The sequence below is a fragment of the Micromesistius poutassou genome, assembly GCF_964030765.1.
Source record: "Micromesistius poutassou genome assembly, chromosome: 11".
NCBI lineage: Eukaryota > Metazoa > Chordata > Actinopteri > Gadiformes > Gadidae > Micromesistius > Micromesistius poutassou.
In genome coordinates this window covers 9,097,710-9,115,179 of record NC_140281.1, presented here as the reverse complement: position 1 = coordinate 9,115,179, position 17,470 = coordinate 9,097,710, and the positions used below count along the sequence as shown (strand labels likewise).

Genomic DNA, 17,470 nt, shown 5'->3' with positions numbered 1-17,470 from the left:
AAAGAAAAGATTCACCAGAAGTCCAAACCCCTACCTTATATGTCTACAGCCTTCAACGTGATGCCCCTCGCGCAGACCTTTTTTAGAACTGCATTTTGGATTCATAAACACACTGCGATATTTTGCGATATAAAAAAAACAACATATAAAAGAAATATAAACAATAAACATGTTTCCATTTCGCCCAGCCCTCCTTATTTCACTCCCGGTCATCTCACCCGTTTATGTCATTGTCTTGTGTGTGTTTCTCCTTGCAGAGGGGACCCCCTACACCTGGTGGGTGGGCCGGGGCAGCGAGAAGCACTTCTACTGGGGCGGCTCGGGGCCCGGCGTCCAGAAGTGCGCGTGCGGTATCGACCGGAACTGCACCGACCCCAAATACGACTGCAACTGCGACGCCGACCAAAAGCAGTGGTGAGTTGTGCAACACCCCAACGACCAGCAGAGAGACCAGACATAGATCACACCTTAAGGATATGAGTAAATGTATGCCTGGAAGACCCCAGTGGGAATACAAACTACCTGACCCGGGCAGTGTTATGGCCGCTCAGTGCCACTTGAGGGAGAGCGGACCGCAGTGATTCAATTATCTGCTAACTGCTAGTTCAATTAAGTGGTAAGTGTTAAGGATTCGCTTCATTCAAACAAATTCCAGGTCTTTTTGGCTCTGAATCAGGGTTGAGGTGAGCCTTTAGATTGGTCTAGGAAAAAACAAGGAAAAACTTTAGTCGGTAGGAAATACGATACTGGTTTGTAGAAGTACAAGCAAAGGACCCTTGGGTTTCTGGCAACAAATCGCCACTTATCATTAATTCCTATTACAGGCATATGAGAAATAAATAAATAAATATTTTCATACCCCACCTCTGTAACCCCACCCCAACCCCACCCCCCCCCTCTTAGCTGTCATCAGAACCCAATAGCTCTGATTCACCATCTGGCGGTGTGTGTGTGTGTGTGTGTGTGTGTGTGTGTGTGTGTGTGTGTGTGTGTATGACTGGATGTGTGTGTGTGTGTGTGTGTGTGTGTGTGTGTGTCTGTGTGTGTGCATTTGTGAATGCATGCAGGTGTTTCACAACAAGAGGGAGGTATATATCTATAGTGTGTGTGAGTGTGTTATATTCCTGTCCGCAGCTTTGGGACTGTGCCTGACACTCACGCACAGGACACACACACACACACACACAACCACACACACACACACACACACACACTCTCCTTGTTTCTTAAAGTGATTGTAGTCCCAATTATTATTTTTCAATTATTCTTTCACTCATGGTATGTGCTTGTCTGTAATGTCTTGTTCCTCGGTTGAGTGAGTTTTGGTGTAGCACCCAATAACAATTTCCACTCATTAAATAGTTTAAACAGAGGACACACGCACACACACACACACACACACACACACACACACACGCCACCACCAACCCACACACACATCCCAACTCTGAAAACATTGCTAACATTCTCAGAAGTCATTTTCCTAGAAACTATAGGTTGAATCAGAATAAAAAACGACTTCCCCACATTAAGCCTTAAATCACATGAAGCCAATGTCCCTGTGCTATAAACATTGTGTCCCCTTGTCACACACTTTTTCTTTTGTAATTGATTTGCTAAGACATATTTCCATAGTATGATGAGAGCTCAGTTGAGATGGAGGGAGAGTGAAAGCATTCACCCGTTCCATTCTGCAATCTAACTCCCATCCCTCCGACCTTCCTATCCACTCATCCATCTCTATTTTAGGACTCTTGCTCATGTGTTTCCATTGCGTCATTTATTTTGTAGGCGAAAATGTGGATTAATATTCCTTGTGCTATTTCCGAACACTATGGATATCTCATTAGCTCTGCCCCAAGGGAGGATTAGTGTAGGAGCAAGAATCCTATTTATTTAGTTATTAATCTATTTGCTTTTGTTACTTAGAAATTGATCAGAAGTTTTGGTTTTGTGGGCATTCATTATTTTTGAAAAATGTAAAATTCGTTTTTTTGCTCCTTTCTAACTAGACAAAAAACCCATAAACACACCAACTAACATCTGGCTTTTGTCTTCAGTGGAAAGGGTTATGGGAATAGGCCTTCATACCCGGCACAAATTACTCTGCGGTACCCCGGGTATTTATCGACTCGCTCTGATCAGCAGTGATTGAAACATGGCAGTCGGACATGCTAAATTTGTCCGGCACGATGCGGTGAGACGTATTGAGGTTCCAGGCACGTAAAGACAGGAACACGCTACAACAGTGCTGAGTCAGCACCTGGTTTAAAAGTGAGACTAAGTAACAATTATAAAAAGGAAGGAGCCACTCTAACATTTTTCCGGTCCTCCGTGCTGCTTCCTACTGTTCGCTAACCCGGTTTTCCGGTGCGTATGTGAAGTCCAACGGAGCATGCCGGAAAAACAAAACTAGAGGCATACTTGCCTACTGGTAATGGAAAAGGAGTCAATCGTCTATTTGTAGCGGGTTTTACAACGCAAATGATGGAAATGGTGAAACAGGTGTAAATGTAGGGGCTACGGCCTACTGGTTGTGGCCTATTAAAGAGCACATAGTATTTTAACCACACTCACATGCGGCGATAAAACCCTTCATTTAGATTGCTTCATTTAATTTACAGTCTAGAATAAGTCATTCAACTTCAAGAACTTCCCTCTGGACCACATTATTGGACATTACATTTCGGGATGAGTTAAGAACAAAGATCCTTACGGGCCTGAGAGTGGTTATTGCGACATTGGAAACTAAAAAGAAAAACTTGTTAAAATAACCACAACAAATTCTATATTGTATGACATAATTAACACTTTCAGTCGCAACAGCGCTGCACGAGAAAAAGAGTCAAGCATCCTTGGCTTCTTAGTATTTGCTCCTATATTTTTTAATCTCCTCGAATCTGCTTCCCTCCTGAAGGAGAGAGGACGCGGGACCCCTGGTCTACAAGGACCACCTGCCCGTCAGCCAGGTTGCCGTGGGCGACACCAACCGACCGGGCTCCGAAGCCAAGCTGACGGTGGGGCCACTCCGTTGCCAGGGAGATGGTGAGTGCCGAGAGTATAGGGCAGAGTGTGTGTGTGTGTGTGTGTGTGTGTGTGTGTGTGTGTGTGTGTGTGCATGTCAACAGGTGATTGGACAGGAAATGAGATGTGAAGATTGTTTTGGCTGCGAAGAAAATGCCTGTGTAAAGCGGCGAAAGTGCGGCGGTGAGTGAGTCACTGCCTTGCCCGCCCGTAGTGTCCCGCTATTACCCAGTTCGTTGTTTGGACGACGGCGCGCGATGATTGATGTCCGCGCCACATCTTACTGAACATCGGTGTAAGCAAGAGTTTGTACTTTGTCGCCGCTGAAATTGGGTTCAGTGGGGCGGTGACTGAATAAACCAATAAACTAATTAATAAGTGGAGCGTGTCCTTAATGCCTCGGACGTATGCTAGCCGTTTTCGTTTGGCACTTTGACAGATTGACGTGCATGTGACACACGCCGTGAAACGAATGACATGCTTAATAAACAAACTTTCGAGAAAGCCCTGAATGCATGTGCAACACCTCAAAACCCATACACCATTTTGTACAGAATATGTAGATGTAAGGTAATTGCACACTAAAGACGATGGAACAAAACCTGTCTTTATAAATGCCTTTCAGATCTGTCATATTTCATATCTGGGTTCTGAACCCATTACCGTTAGTCTTCCATAAAATGGGCTTTTTGACTTTCACTTTGCCGTCATTTGCTGAGCAAATGACCCATTGCTAGAAAATTTCTAGCACGTGGTTTGGAATTACCGGAGGAAGAGAACAGGAACACAAGACCAAGTGTTCATCTGTAGTCGGGCGTAATTGGGCGCATTGTCTTCAAGAGCATGTGATTCATTGTGTGCACAGGTGAGGGGGAAAGAACACACCAATTTAAGCACACACAATTTAGAACCACTGTGGTTTGGTCTTTTGCTGTTGGTTGTTGCTCGTAACTCCTGGGTCTAATTAGAGTGTGCATGTGTGTGTATTTATGGCCATGGGTGTGTGTGTGTGTGTGTGGGGGTGTGTATGTGTGTGTGTGTGTGTGTGTGTGTGTGTGTGTGTGTGTGTGTGTGTGTGTGTGTGTGTGTGTGTGTGTGTGTGTGTTACACTTCCCCCAATCATCGCACTTATAAAGTCTCTTATAAAAGTGCTGTTGCACACTTTTAATTATAGGCGTTATTGATGCCTATGAGGGTGGTGGTTTTCCCACCGGGACCAATACTATCTTTGTGTACGTTTGCCTGCATTTTCTCGTCCAAGTTGCTAAAGTTTGCTTTACCGTGACATTTTTCGTGCCAGTACACTGTAGGATCAAAACACAATACACAAACACGATACACAAACTGTCATATTTCAGTGAAGTTAGAAACTTAATTAAGTCTTGAAAAAACTAGATTCCAGCCACAATATGTTTTGCTAATTTGTTTGCAATATGGACTTTAAATTTCACTTTTGAGGAATATACCTCATTAATAATTTGTGTTTTTCTCTCACCTTCTTTGTAATTGTATTCCCTACTGTTCTGTAGCAGAGATTGCTGTTTGTGTTCATATTACAGGAGTGTCTCATGCAACAGAACAAGCAACATAAATAACATAGAACATAGAAAATTGCATTTCATGTTTTAAGTGGAGTAATGCTCTTTGTGCATTCCACACTCTCTTGCTCTCTTTATCCCTCTCTCTCTCTCTCCTCCTCTCGCATTCTCTCTTTCCTCCTTTCCTCCTCTCTTTTTCTCTCTATCTTCCCTCCTCTCTTTTTCGCTCTCTCTCTTGTACTCTAACACCCTCTCCCTCGCTGTCTCTCTCCCTCTTTGGGCTTAACAGATAAAAGCAGCATGAAGGGCATTGTATCAAATTGTGATTTGGGAATCGGCTTTGTGATGTCACCACACTCACCAGAGATTTGTACTTATTTATTTTTGTATTTATTTTTGTTTAAGCGCTTTGCAGAGAGATAATCTCCTCTGAACTAGAAGAGACGTCAGGTCTTCCGCCTCGGTGGAGGAGCCGTAAGCGTGAACCATTGGTAACGGCTAATGTATTTTTTAATTAGCATCAGCACAGACACACACCTACCCATGGGCCCGGACGCGCATGCACACACACACACACACACACACACACACACACACACACACACACACACACACACACACACACACACACACACACACACACACAAACACATACGCACATCTACACATGGTTCTGCATGCGCACCCACAGACACACACACAGAAACTCAGACACACACATGGCCAGGCAGAGGTATCAGACGACAATATCAGAGTTCATATCCTGATTTCAGAGTTTGTATCCTGATATCAGAGTTTATATCCTGATATCAAGCCATTTACAAAGAGCTCAGTACACATTATCTGTTCGACTTTCATCTTTGCTTCATTTTAGCTCTCTTTTCTTATTTCTTACCCTAATATATATATACACCTGTCTATGTGGGTGTGTTTGTGGGTGTGGGTGTATGGGTGCTTGCGTGTGTGTGTGGGGGTGTGTGCTTGTGTTTTTGGGCGTCTGCATGTGTGTGTGTGTGGTTAGTAGAGAGGCCATCTCCCAGTTATGCTTCTTACAGTCCATTCATTATGTATGTCTGTCCAAGTTTCAGTCAAACATAAAGTGACCTGGTTCTGTCAAGGGAGCAGTACACGACACCTGCTGTACCGTTTTCCCCCCAGCCCCGGTGACACACTCATTATGGTCCTACCATCAACTAGCTGCCTAGTGCCCCGCTCAATCGTGTCCCTCTATCTGCATTATGCCAGCATAAAAACAAACCAAATGATTTAATGACCTATTATGTTATATATCTGTGTGTGTGCGTGCCTGTGTGGCACGAACGTACGTGCCATTTCCATGGAAACTCCCATTAATAAAGATGGATCCATCTGTCACATGCAGAAGCTCTATTCTCCTTGTGTGTCTTACTCTATTAACTATGGTACGGAGTGTGTCTGCGTGTGTGTGGAACATGTGTGTGTCCAGGGAGATGAAGTGAAAAACTGAATAAATGAGTTGTCAAATAAAGATGACTTTGAGATATGACGATATTGTCATGGTGATAGTCTCTAGAAATGTAGATCTTACAGTCTACACCAGCCTATTAAGGAATCTCAAACCTGTATTAAGTATTTCACGGTTGAATAGGTACCCCCTCATAAGATTGATAAATCTCAAGCGACTGCAGAGCCAGTGAGAACGATGACGATTGGTCGATATTTAATAGGTTACCACGGCCAAAATGAATTATGTCTCTTTTAGCAGTTAGGGAAAGTCTTAAAAAACAGTTTTTGTGTGTGTGTGGGTGTGTGTGTGTGTGTGTGTGTGTGTGTCTCCATGATCTGTCTCTTGGGGTTCGTATTTATGGCAAAATATAAATTAGCGGGTATGAGTATGATTTTGTCAGACAAACTACTGTGTTTATGCTCTATTTAGTGTGTGTGTGTGTGTGTGTGTGTGTGTGTCTGTGCTCGCCTGTGTGTGTTTGCTCAAGCAAAAACGATTTCCATTTCCACGACTAGTTTAATGGAGGCCTACACTGTCACAGGCGCACAGAGAAGAATTATGCCCATTTATGGATGTTAAAAGGCTTTGGACATTTTAATGGATGGGAATGAAAAAAGATGAGAGCAAATGAAGCATGGCAGCCTATATTCTGTTATTATACCACCCAATATAATGTACCTGCTATCATAACCTCTGCCTCATTACAGTCTACAAATAGAGAATTTCAAGGGTCACCCAAACCTTAATCCATCTGGATGATTCGTTTATAGCAAATAATGCACGTCCATGTGTTTATGCTATGTCACCGTGTCATTCTTTGCATTAATAGAGGTCACATCGTAGCGCCCTGCTGCAGACATGGAGGACCATGGCAGGCAGGAGGTCACTGGTTCAGTAGGGCGATGACAGGGGTAACATGTATCTGTACGCTGGCGTCTGTATATGCCCCAAGTGTCCCTGAGAAAAAACGGTATCAGATTTCAACATCGCCATCTGCCGGATTTTCAGTAGGGAACAAATTATACTTGAATCGTGCCTGACTGTCGGCTGCATTATTATTACAGTAAGAACAGAGTTTTATATAAGAATCTAATAATAACCAGTATCCCGCCATAACTAGCAAGTGTTATTGTAATTATTCGCCAGCATCTTTCTAGAAGACTTGTTTGTTGAATAACAAAGGTCCTCTCTCATCCTGCCTAAGCAAACAGTGTGTCGGCGGCGTCTCGTTTGGATAAACGTTTGAAACGATCTAAGGTGCACCTTAATTAGGAAACCAGATAAAAACTATTTGCAGTGCCCAAATGACAAGTGTGGAATAATTACCTGAACTATCTATCGCCAGCGAATAAGTTTTATAGACCACTGAAATCACATGTGAAATGACCATCATGGTAGGTTGTGACAACAACCTACCATGATGTCATATTTGTTTGTGCAGATTGGAACTAGCTCCTGGTTAGCATTAATGATCGTTTACTTTAACGGCACAGACAATCTAAAAATCCAGTGGAAACTAGATGGAAAAAGTGTGTAGTTAAAAACGTGATGCAGCTTTTACTTCTTCGCCACCTACAGAGTTTGTTATGTACGATCATTCAAAAAACCCATGTTATTTCCCATAGACATTTGACCGAGGGAACCGGGAGCCTCGGAGGCGGGACTTATTCTTCAGAGGTCTATTCCCAGTTACAAAAATACTACAAATAAATAATGACCACAACAAGACAATATCAATGAGCAACAGAATGAATAAATGCCAGAATCTGCAATCCCAATTAGCGTAGGTGGTGCTCATGCAGTCCAAGCAAAGGTTTTCTTTTTTTAATGTTAGTATTATTACAAAAATCATTGTTAAGTCCACTGACCGCATCACGTAGAAAAGCCCACGCTTGGGTAACTCTCTGACAAATCGGCGACTTTAGCTTTAAATAGACACTCTGTTATGTTCAGCTATGTTATCAAGCGTGACCTTCTCTGCCTTGACCATTAAGCACCTCACCTTCAGACACCTGCATCTGCGTGTGCGAGTGTCTCTGCTGTCGCAAGACGACTATTTAGGGATCTTAGTTTAAAAAGTTCCTCGCGACTTTTGTGCTGAACTCTGAGAGTGAAACAGGCTGTTAGCAGAGTCAAATGAGATGAGCAACAGGAACTCATTAGGAAGAAGTGACAGGGCAGAGATAATAAAGGTCACTCATCAACATTGATGGTACAGAGGGTGAAGATATTTGTGCGTGTGGTAGTGTATATGTGTGTGCCCGGCTGCATAGCGTCCATGAGAGAGACAAAATGTGCCTGGAAATTGGGTCTGACACACCGTATGGCTGACAGTGTGTGTCTCTGTGATTGCGCCTGCGGTCGTGTTCCCTCATACATCCATGTTAATAACCTGGGTCAGAACAGTCGGTCATCCTTACCATCTGGACGCATTGGCACATGACCCACCTGGTCATGCGAAGACAGATGAATCACCCAGTTGGCTCCCAGACCCAGCGTCACCTAATTCTCATTATGTTTCCCTCCACGGTTCACTGAAGTTTCCCAGGTTCTCGGGTTTGCCGGCCAGAGGTGAAATCTATTAAGCTGTCACCAGCGGCAGTCAGTATGGAATGTAAAGCCGAAATAAGTTATGTTTGACCACTTGAGGGCAGAACAATCGTGCTTCACTCATGAACGACCAGTGCTAATCAACTTATCATCCCAAGATCGATGATCTTGTTTCCACAGTGTTTGGTCATCCAAAAAACATATTTTTGCAAACTCACAGTTTAAACGTTGTGCTTTTATGAGGTATAGCAAGGAAGTAGTAAAAACAAACACCATATGGCAGGGTTTTGGACAACTAGGCTGAGGCAGAGCTGAAGGACAGGGAATTTAAAAACAAATTAATTACATAACTTGGTATGAAATATGAAATAGCATCAGGTTGGGTACTGGTGGTGATACTGGCACAGGGTTGTGTGAGAGCCAGTGGCGTTTTCTATAAGACTGCAAGGGAAGCTCAGCTTCCCCTAAAATTAAAAAAATTAAATGGTCAAATATATACTGTTGTGTTAACATTTCATTGACTAAAAATGCATTAGAACACGTCCATCTCGAAGACGAGTTAGTTCAGAATCAGCTGCTTATCGCAGGTCGACTGACTCGATTTCCTTCTCATACACTCCCGTAGAGCCACAGTGCATTTGCCTGTTGAAGCTCAGCGTCCATCCACTTCAATGGGGCTGCATAGAACAGCTTTTTTTAGTGCGTCGAAAGTCAACAGTCATTGGATAATGCTGCGATTATGTCCCTCCCACGGATGCTCAGCGTCTCTGGGGGTGAATGGAGGAGTGGGCTGGCCTGGACGCTGGGCTTCTGCGTGATGATTGGAGGGTCTGCGAAAGACTGAGTTGCCGTTTGATTGACAGCGATTTTGAACTATAAAAAGTCACCAGAGCTCTCTTCATTCCTCAATCCCATCGCAGATTTTGCAAGTGAGTCGAAAGACGAACTGCAACCTATTTCTTGATTTGCTTGGCGAAATTGCTAGACAATTTTCATTGTACATTTTATACACCTATTCACACAATTCCTTGCTTCAGTTTAACATAATTCCCATATTTCCTTGTTCAAGTTTAATATCGTTTTGGTAGTTGGCCATTACTTTGATTCAGGGAGCCTGAGGTCTGAACTTCAAGTCCTGTATTCAGATCAGGACTTGCAGAGTGGAAGAGGAAAGCTGTGTGATTTCTTCCTTAAAGATATGGAGTTGGACAGTGCAATGCCTCAGCTTTACAAACTGTTTTCATTAGTGGCAACAATTAGAGCTACATCTGTAGCTACATCTACATGTGTAGAAAGGAGCTTTTTTAAAGCGGCTCAAGTCCTACACCAGTAACACAATGGGCCAAGGCCGTTTAAGCAGCCTAGCTCTGCTGGCCATTGAGAGGGCACTGGTCAAGTTAGTGGAAAAGACAGCTAGTTGGTATGACAGACCATTTCCTTGAAAAGGAACAGAGAGCATCATTTACATACGTATATATATATACATAAATTGACAATTTATATGATGTAGGCCGAAAATGAGCTTCCCCTCTTTGAAAGACCAGCAGCCGCCACTGGTGGGAGCGGTTTGTAAAAGTTAAACATTGCAGTTAGTGTATGAAAAAAATAAAACGTAAAGGTTTTCGCCGCATCATTTCTGATCTCTCTTTAGAATATTTGTCAATGGACAATTGGACAAATTGTCAGGGTTTTCACAATCCATCTGTTATTAGTTGGAATTCAAAGTGTTATTCCAACCACAAACATCCTTTTTTTTATTTAATAACAACAACATTTGTGTCCTTCCTCTCAGTGTCCCCAATAGTATGTACTACTTTCCCGTGTTCTGGGATAAACAATAACAAGATTAAAATGGGCTTAATCCTGTACTTATAACAATATATAACACTGTATTAATAATATTAATAAGTGCTTGTCAGAAACAACTTTATATGTACGCATTAATCGCCAAATTGTTCAGCAGTAAGTGTTTACGTAATTATAGCCATTTATGTTGCTTCGGTCCAGTTCATCAATGATGAAGGGAAACTTATTTTTAGGACAGAGGAGAGGTGGCTAGGGAGGTGGTTAGAGAGGAGGGAGATGGCTAGAGAAGAAAGAGGTGGCTAGAGAGGAGAGAGGTTTTCACAGAGGAGGCTAGTGAGGATGTTTGAGAGGTGGCTAAGGCCTCATCATTCAGCCACAAGGCTACAGGGGCTGGTGCAATGAGACAGAGACGGTTTCTCGAGAGGAAGTGATGACGGAGGGGGATATTTTCTATTAGACACTACCTTGGGAGCACAGAGCTGGGGAACAGGACCACAGGACCACTTCATATTCTGTCAGGTGGCAGCCTTTCTTGTAAAAAATTAATAAATAAAAATGCCTGACAGTTCTCTCAATGTGGCCTGAACATAAGAGATGAACACTTAAAAAATAAATATAAATATATAAACCTTCCTCTTCCTGAGCTTGAATTCTGCAGACTAAAAGTTATTAGGAGCAATTTGTTGGGGAACCCTTGGTCACTTTTAACAGATTTTTTTATTTTTTCAGTGGGCTTACAATTTGAACAAAGAAATTGTATTCCAACAACAAAGAACAGGAAAGAGAAAAAATCAAATATGTACAGGAGGACAATGCATTCTCACAACTGAAACAACTTAAATAATACATTATTCCGCATCGCAAGTTACATCAGTTACAAAACAAATGTTGACAAGATCATCTGTATGCATCCAGAGAGACATCGAGGGTGTGCGCATGTGCATGCAAGTGTGCAAGTGTGTGTATTTGTGCATGCGTGCATAGGCGCGTGCAAAGGCAAAGGCTTTATAGAGACATTTGTTTGATAAACATTTCAATATGCTACTGATGAATGTGCTCCAGGGGCCCCGGCCAAACACCGGCATCTGCGACTCTGGCAGCCCGCGATTCGCCAGTGTTTGGTTTGGCACTGGTAGTTTATTTGTCCTAAACCCCTCCCCCCCACCCCCCTACCGCCACCCCCTTCCTCCTCCCAAACCACCACCCCACTCCAATACTTAAATGTATTTGCACAAGGCAGTGAGACAACAAAAGTATAGAAAAGCAAGCATAGCAGGGACTGTGTTGGAGAGTTAAGAAACCCCCAAAGGGCTTATAGTGAAAACCTCCCCTCAATAACATTCAATGTGTCCTTATGCTATGGATATTTGTTTCCTTAACATAACGGAAAAAAAGAAAGAAAAAACAATTCCACGGGTCCTTCCCCTGGTTCATTTGTGTACATTTTCCTTTCGCTCTGCGTGGCTGTCCGGTGATTCGATTGACTCTTACCATATCATATTCTCTCCAGCTCTCTCTCTTTTATTTACATTTATATATTTGATGTTATTTACAAGGTGACACTATATTCTAGCGCAGAGTCTGGTGCCATTTGTCGCTGTGTGTAGGAGATATACAGCTTTGCATGCTGTCTTTATCTTCTGACCGACGCGTTAACTGAATCACAAAACATTCCAGGGTTGATTTGTTTAGCGCAGAAATTTATTAATTCATTGCGTTAATTAACCATGAATGCTTTGCGGTCATTCACAGTGCATTATAGAGATGATGAGTATTAAAGCAAAACCCGTGGCTATATATGTCATTGTTGTTATGGTTTGACTCAGGCACAGCTGTAAAACTGTTGCTTTGTCTAAGCAGCAGCAGTGTTATGAACTTTATGTATTTACAAGCTTATACATTTGATTTTTAAGCCTCTAGACCTTCATGCAATTGCAACCATTTTATTTATTCATTCAACCTTTGCCTTGGATTGAAATAGCATTTCGACATAATTGCACAAATCTATTTTTTCAAGTGTGGGTTTTCTTCCATGAAGCTATGATGGAGCCGATCACATAAATAATAATATTTTTTTTAATGATGGTGAAAGTGAGGAACGACTAGAAGACAGATACACACAAACAAATCCATGTTTCCTTCCTGATTTTATCACAAACTTTGGGTGGGGGGGTTGATGTGTGGATGTGTGTTTGTGTGTGTGTGCACATCAGCTTGTTTTTAGTGTGTGTGTATGTGTGTGTGTGTGTGTATGTGTGTGTGTGTGTCTGAGATACGCCCTGATTTAACCTTCATAAATAATTGTCAATGTTGCCATAAGCAGCATGCTAACTTCAAACAAACTTATCACAAAGACATCATCAGAAGGTACTTTTTTTGTAGATTGTGAGTATGTTTGTTGATGTGTGTGTGTGTGTGTGTGTGTGTGTGCATGTGCGTGCGTGCGTGCGTGCGTGCGTGCGTGTGGTATGACAGCATGTTAGGCGAATGGGGAGAGGTGGAGTCCAGTGCTGTCACTCGGGATGGCTTATCACACTGAACCAGGAGGCACATGCATTTGTATACAAATGTAAACACCCACACACACACACACACACACACACAAAAGGGTTGTGCACACTTTAAACACACACCATACAGGCCAGGGAACAAACTCATCCGCATAGGAAACTATCTCAACGCACACATTAGGGTAGCGATGTTGTGGAGGAGGTCACCACACTCGGACGTGTTTCTCCCTTATCGTTCAGCTCACACCCTGTCACCTTCTCCTTCTTCTGCTCCCTCCGCCCACCCCCTCCCCTCATACCTCCATCTGCAATATCTTCCCCTTTATCCCCTGCGGCTTTGTGACACAACCAACCCTCATCCACCCGCCAAGCCTCTCTTGTGTTCCTCCCTCCCTTCCTTCAGCCCCTCAGCCCCTTCACTCATTCTTTTCCTCCTTCCAGGACCTATTCCTCTTTTCCTTTTTCCCTGACATCCTCTTGTTCTCCACATCATTATGATGTAGACAACCTCTCTTGCTCGCTCCTGCTCTCTCTCTCGCTCTCTCTAGCTCTCTCTCTCTCTCTCTCTCTCTCTCTCTCTCTCTCTCTCTCTCTCTCTCTCTCATCCTCGCAGTGACAAAGGGAGGCTGCTGCTTCAGGGTTGAGGGGGAGGAGAGAGGAGCCGGAGAGAGGGGAGGATAGGTTAAAGGGGTGAGGAGAGAGGAGTACAGGAGAGCAGAAGAGTGAGGAGAGGAGTGTAGAACGGAGATTAGCTTCGAGGAAAGGAAGGAAGGAAGAGGAGAGGAACGGAGAGTAAAAAAAACAAAAAGAGCACTTCATCAACCACACTCTAATAATTTATCAGCAGCTGCTTAGTGCGTCGCTACTTTGTCTTCATTAGCGTTCTCCATTAGTGGCTCACCCCATTCAGAAGTCATTAGAAAAGTTGTTATCCAGAATCATGCAGTGGAGGATCTATGTCTGCTACAGACCTAGTGCTGTCTTCATGGCTGATATTAATAGGCTGCAGCCAGCCATGTGGTGTGACTCCGCCGTGTGATCTCGGAGGCTCATTGCGGCCCGTCGCCATGTCAACACGTATCTCCACAGCTTACCACCCAGGCTGTAAAACGGAGATACCCAAGAGAGCGCTGTCCTCACCTGTCCACTGTGCATCACCACTCAACCAACACGAACATCGATTGGTTTGCTTTGAGTACCGTGAATTTGTGATGAGTCGATGGAGGCGTATACATGTCCCTGTCCCCTGACGTCCCTGTGTTTTTTTTCGAAAGTTTGATATGAGGTGTGTACTAATACTATGCCTAACCACAACCTGCTTCTTAATTAATTAATCAAATGAAATCTGCTCCAACTGTAACTTCTTTTAAAAAAACATTTATTTTCTATTGATTTTAATTAATCTTGTTTTGTTTTATTCTGTTGTTACTTGTATATATATATTTTTTTTTTCTTTTTTTTTTTTACTTTTCTATTTTGTTATTTTATTTTATTTATTTTAAAGTACTTTGAATAACCACTGTGTATGATACTGTGCTATACAAATAAATTTGACTTTGACTTTAAAATCAAAGAAAAAAATAAATTTGATTTTGACTAATAATGTAACAAAGTCACTTTGGATTTAAACAACAACAAAAGATATGATTGAACTTAATTTACTTATGGGGAGTGGGGATATTTGAGACACTGTTCACGGTTGTATTTACTTGAGTCATGTTGAAGATTGTTTCATCCGAAGCGACTTTAATTTACAATAAATCAATGTACCGGTCATTAATGAGCTGGTAGGGCCTCTTTCTCAAGGATACCTACAAGCAGGAAGCAGAGATTGGGGTCTGAACTCTGTTTCTTCAATGCGTCCAATGTGCTTTCACAGGAAACTACTGGAACGCGGCGTCGTTCACCACGCCCTCGTCCTACCTCCACTTCTCCACCTTCCAGGGAGAGACCAGCGCTGACATCTCCTTCTACTTCAAGACCAGCGCTCCCTACGGGGTGTTCCTGGAGAACCTGGGGAACACAGACTTCATACGCTTGGAGCTCAAATGTAAGTGGCGTGTGTGTGTGTGTGTGTGTGTGTGTGTGTGTGTGTGTGTGTGTATGTGAGCAAATCCCCTGTGGACCTCTTTGGTTAAAAGTGTACGCAAAAATGACTAAATAGTAGTGATGGCTCGTTCGCAAACGAATCAATTCGAACAAACAACTCTTTAACATGAACGAACCGACCTGATTCCCCGCTTCAGTTCGTCTCGTTCGTATCGTTCGTTCGCCGAGACTCGACTCCCAGCTCCACCCACTAGTCGCTGACTCGCGAGTCACCGTTCGTTCACTGACTGTGTTTAGAGGTGAAGACTCAAGGACTGAGAAGTCACCAGAGCCAGCCGGGCAACAACATCCCGATTCCAAACATGAAGCGCTCCTCCGCTAAAAGGAACTTAGTTAATGTTGTGTTGATTGATGACCGTTTGCACCATTGCACGATCGTGATTCGTTTGAGAACGAGAACGAGGGAGGAGCCGAGTCTGACCGACTCAGTGACTGAGAATCATGATTCACCTCTCCCGGAAATGCAAATGAACGAACAAACGAACGACTCTTCTTGGCGAACTGACCGACGCAAACTGATTCATTCAAATGAATCATGAAATCCACCACTACTAAATAGTCAATGTCTGCGTAACTATGGAACCTTGTGACACAGGAACATTTTCAGATATATTTCTAAAGAATGTGGTATCTTATCTTAAATAGCCTGGATCAGTCTCCAATCACTGAGCAACGTTCACACTGGATTTGGACGTGATCCTGTCTATATCCCTGAATGGTGGAGCCTTACCACAGTAAGAAAGTCGTTGAATGCTTTCACAGAGAGACGCACACACACAGTAGCACCAGGGACCACATGTGTCTCTTCCTCAGAACGCTGCACTCTTTCTATGGCACTGAAAGGGAGAACAGTCCTAGATTTGGAGTGATCACCGTGTTCTGTAATTATGGCCATTATGAATCTGTGTTTACTGAATCCTCCCGTTTGTATTCCAACGGAGCAGAGGAGTCTGGGCCTGGTTACATATACATAGAGAAAAAAGGAAAGTGCAATTAAGGAAACGCACAGGCTCACATGGATACGTTCACACAAGCGCCGCAGGCACTGCAGATCATTCATTGTTAATCAGATCATGTGTCATTCCGATTATTCACATTTTTCATGTCAAGTGATGTGGAGAAAACGAGGACAAGGTTGCTATTGCTAACACAAAACACATGTGCACGCAAAGGCCCACACACAAATACACACACACACACACACACGTACACGCACGCACACACACACACACACCAACCACTCGTGCACTTTTAGAAGTAAAATTCTCAATTGCTTCACTTTTCGTCTTGATTTCAAGGAAAGGATTTCCTCAATTCTGTCTATGAGGAGGCTGGTGTCTCACACATGATCCTGCAGGTCACATGACTCACTGCACTTTTGATCGCTCACTTGCTAGTCACAGACCTTAAATTAATCATTGCAGCACGTTATGAAGTATGCCATTTTTTCATGAATAGACATCACCGGCTTGATGGATGGCCAATTACATGGTAATTCAGAGGTTTATGAACATTCCCAGGGCTGCCACGCTTTCAGAAGACCTTGGAGTGATATTTGAGTGGCACATTTTGTTTTCGGCCCGCCACCACGCCCTGAAGCATGACTACTTCCACCCATTTCCCCAGTTTCATAACTTCTAATCCTTACCCAAACAATAAAATTATAGGTGGTCAATGATCACTATGGACCAGTGTGTATGGGACTTTTTGTGCCAGACTGGAACCAAGTCTGCAGTCCAACATAACCCCCTCCATTGTGGCAGTATTTGCCTTTTGGTTGGCAATACTTGATCAACCTACCTTTTAATCACTGCATGACAACTTGAAAAAGGACTTCTGTCATGTGAATGATGTTCAAAACATGCCCATAGTCTCCCTTAACCCATAACAGATATCACAGAAATCAACATGCCAAAGTTTTAAAATGTTGAAAAGTATGGATTCATGAAATGTGGTATTTTTTATTAAATGATATACTATCATCTGTTGAACATGAATTGAATCAATTTGTTTGTTTAAAGTAACCAACACTCATTTTATGTAAGTGCATTTGCTCAAATTGGAATTTGAACAATATATATTTTAAAATAAATTGTATTGGGTACTAGGGGGGCCCATAACAATTATTGTACCTGGACACTTAATAACCTACTTACGCCACTGTCAAACCATATCTTATGACGATGAAAGCAATTTACGTTGCCGTGTTACTTACTTCCAAATCCAAAATGATCTGAAAACTTGGACCACTTAACCTCACAGTGCTTCAGCGTGCCGTCTCTTCCACAATGTGCCTTTGGGTCGAACTCGCTCTGCTGCACTCTGCTCAGTCTGAACACGGTCGCAGTCAGAGTTCAAAGAGCTCTGCACTCTTCTAACCTTGGCTTCTAATGCTTTACTGCACTGGTTGTTTCCTGAAGTCAAACTCTCTCTCTCTCTCTCTCTCT

General features: G+C 42.9%; 1 protein-coding gene across 1 annotated transcript in view; it reads left to right on the top strand.

Annotated features, from left to right (window-relative positions):
• cntnap2a (contactin associated protein 2a) overlaps positions 1–17,470 on the top strand; it is a gene marked incomplete at its 5' end in the record, with an annotated part of 370,887 nt that overhangs the window by 306,907 nt on the left and 46,510 nt on the right. Inside the window, 3 exons of the mRNA XM_084474889.1 lie at positions 258–414; positions 2,918–3,045; positions 14,794–14,964. Of these exons, the coding sequence (XP_084331015.1) occupies positions 258–414; positions 2,918–3,045; positions 14,794–14,964 (456 nt within the window). The remainder of the gene's footprint in view (positions 1–257; positions 415–2,917; positions 3,046–14,793; positions 14,965–17,470) is intronic.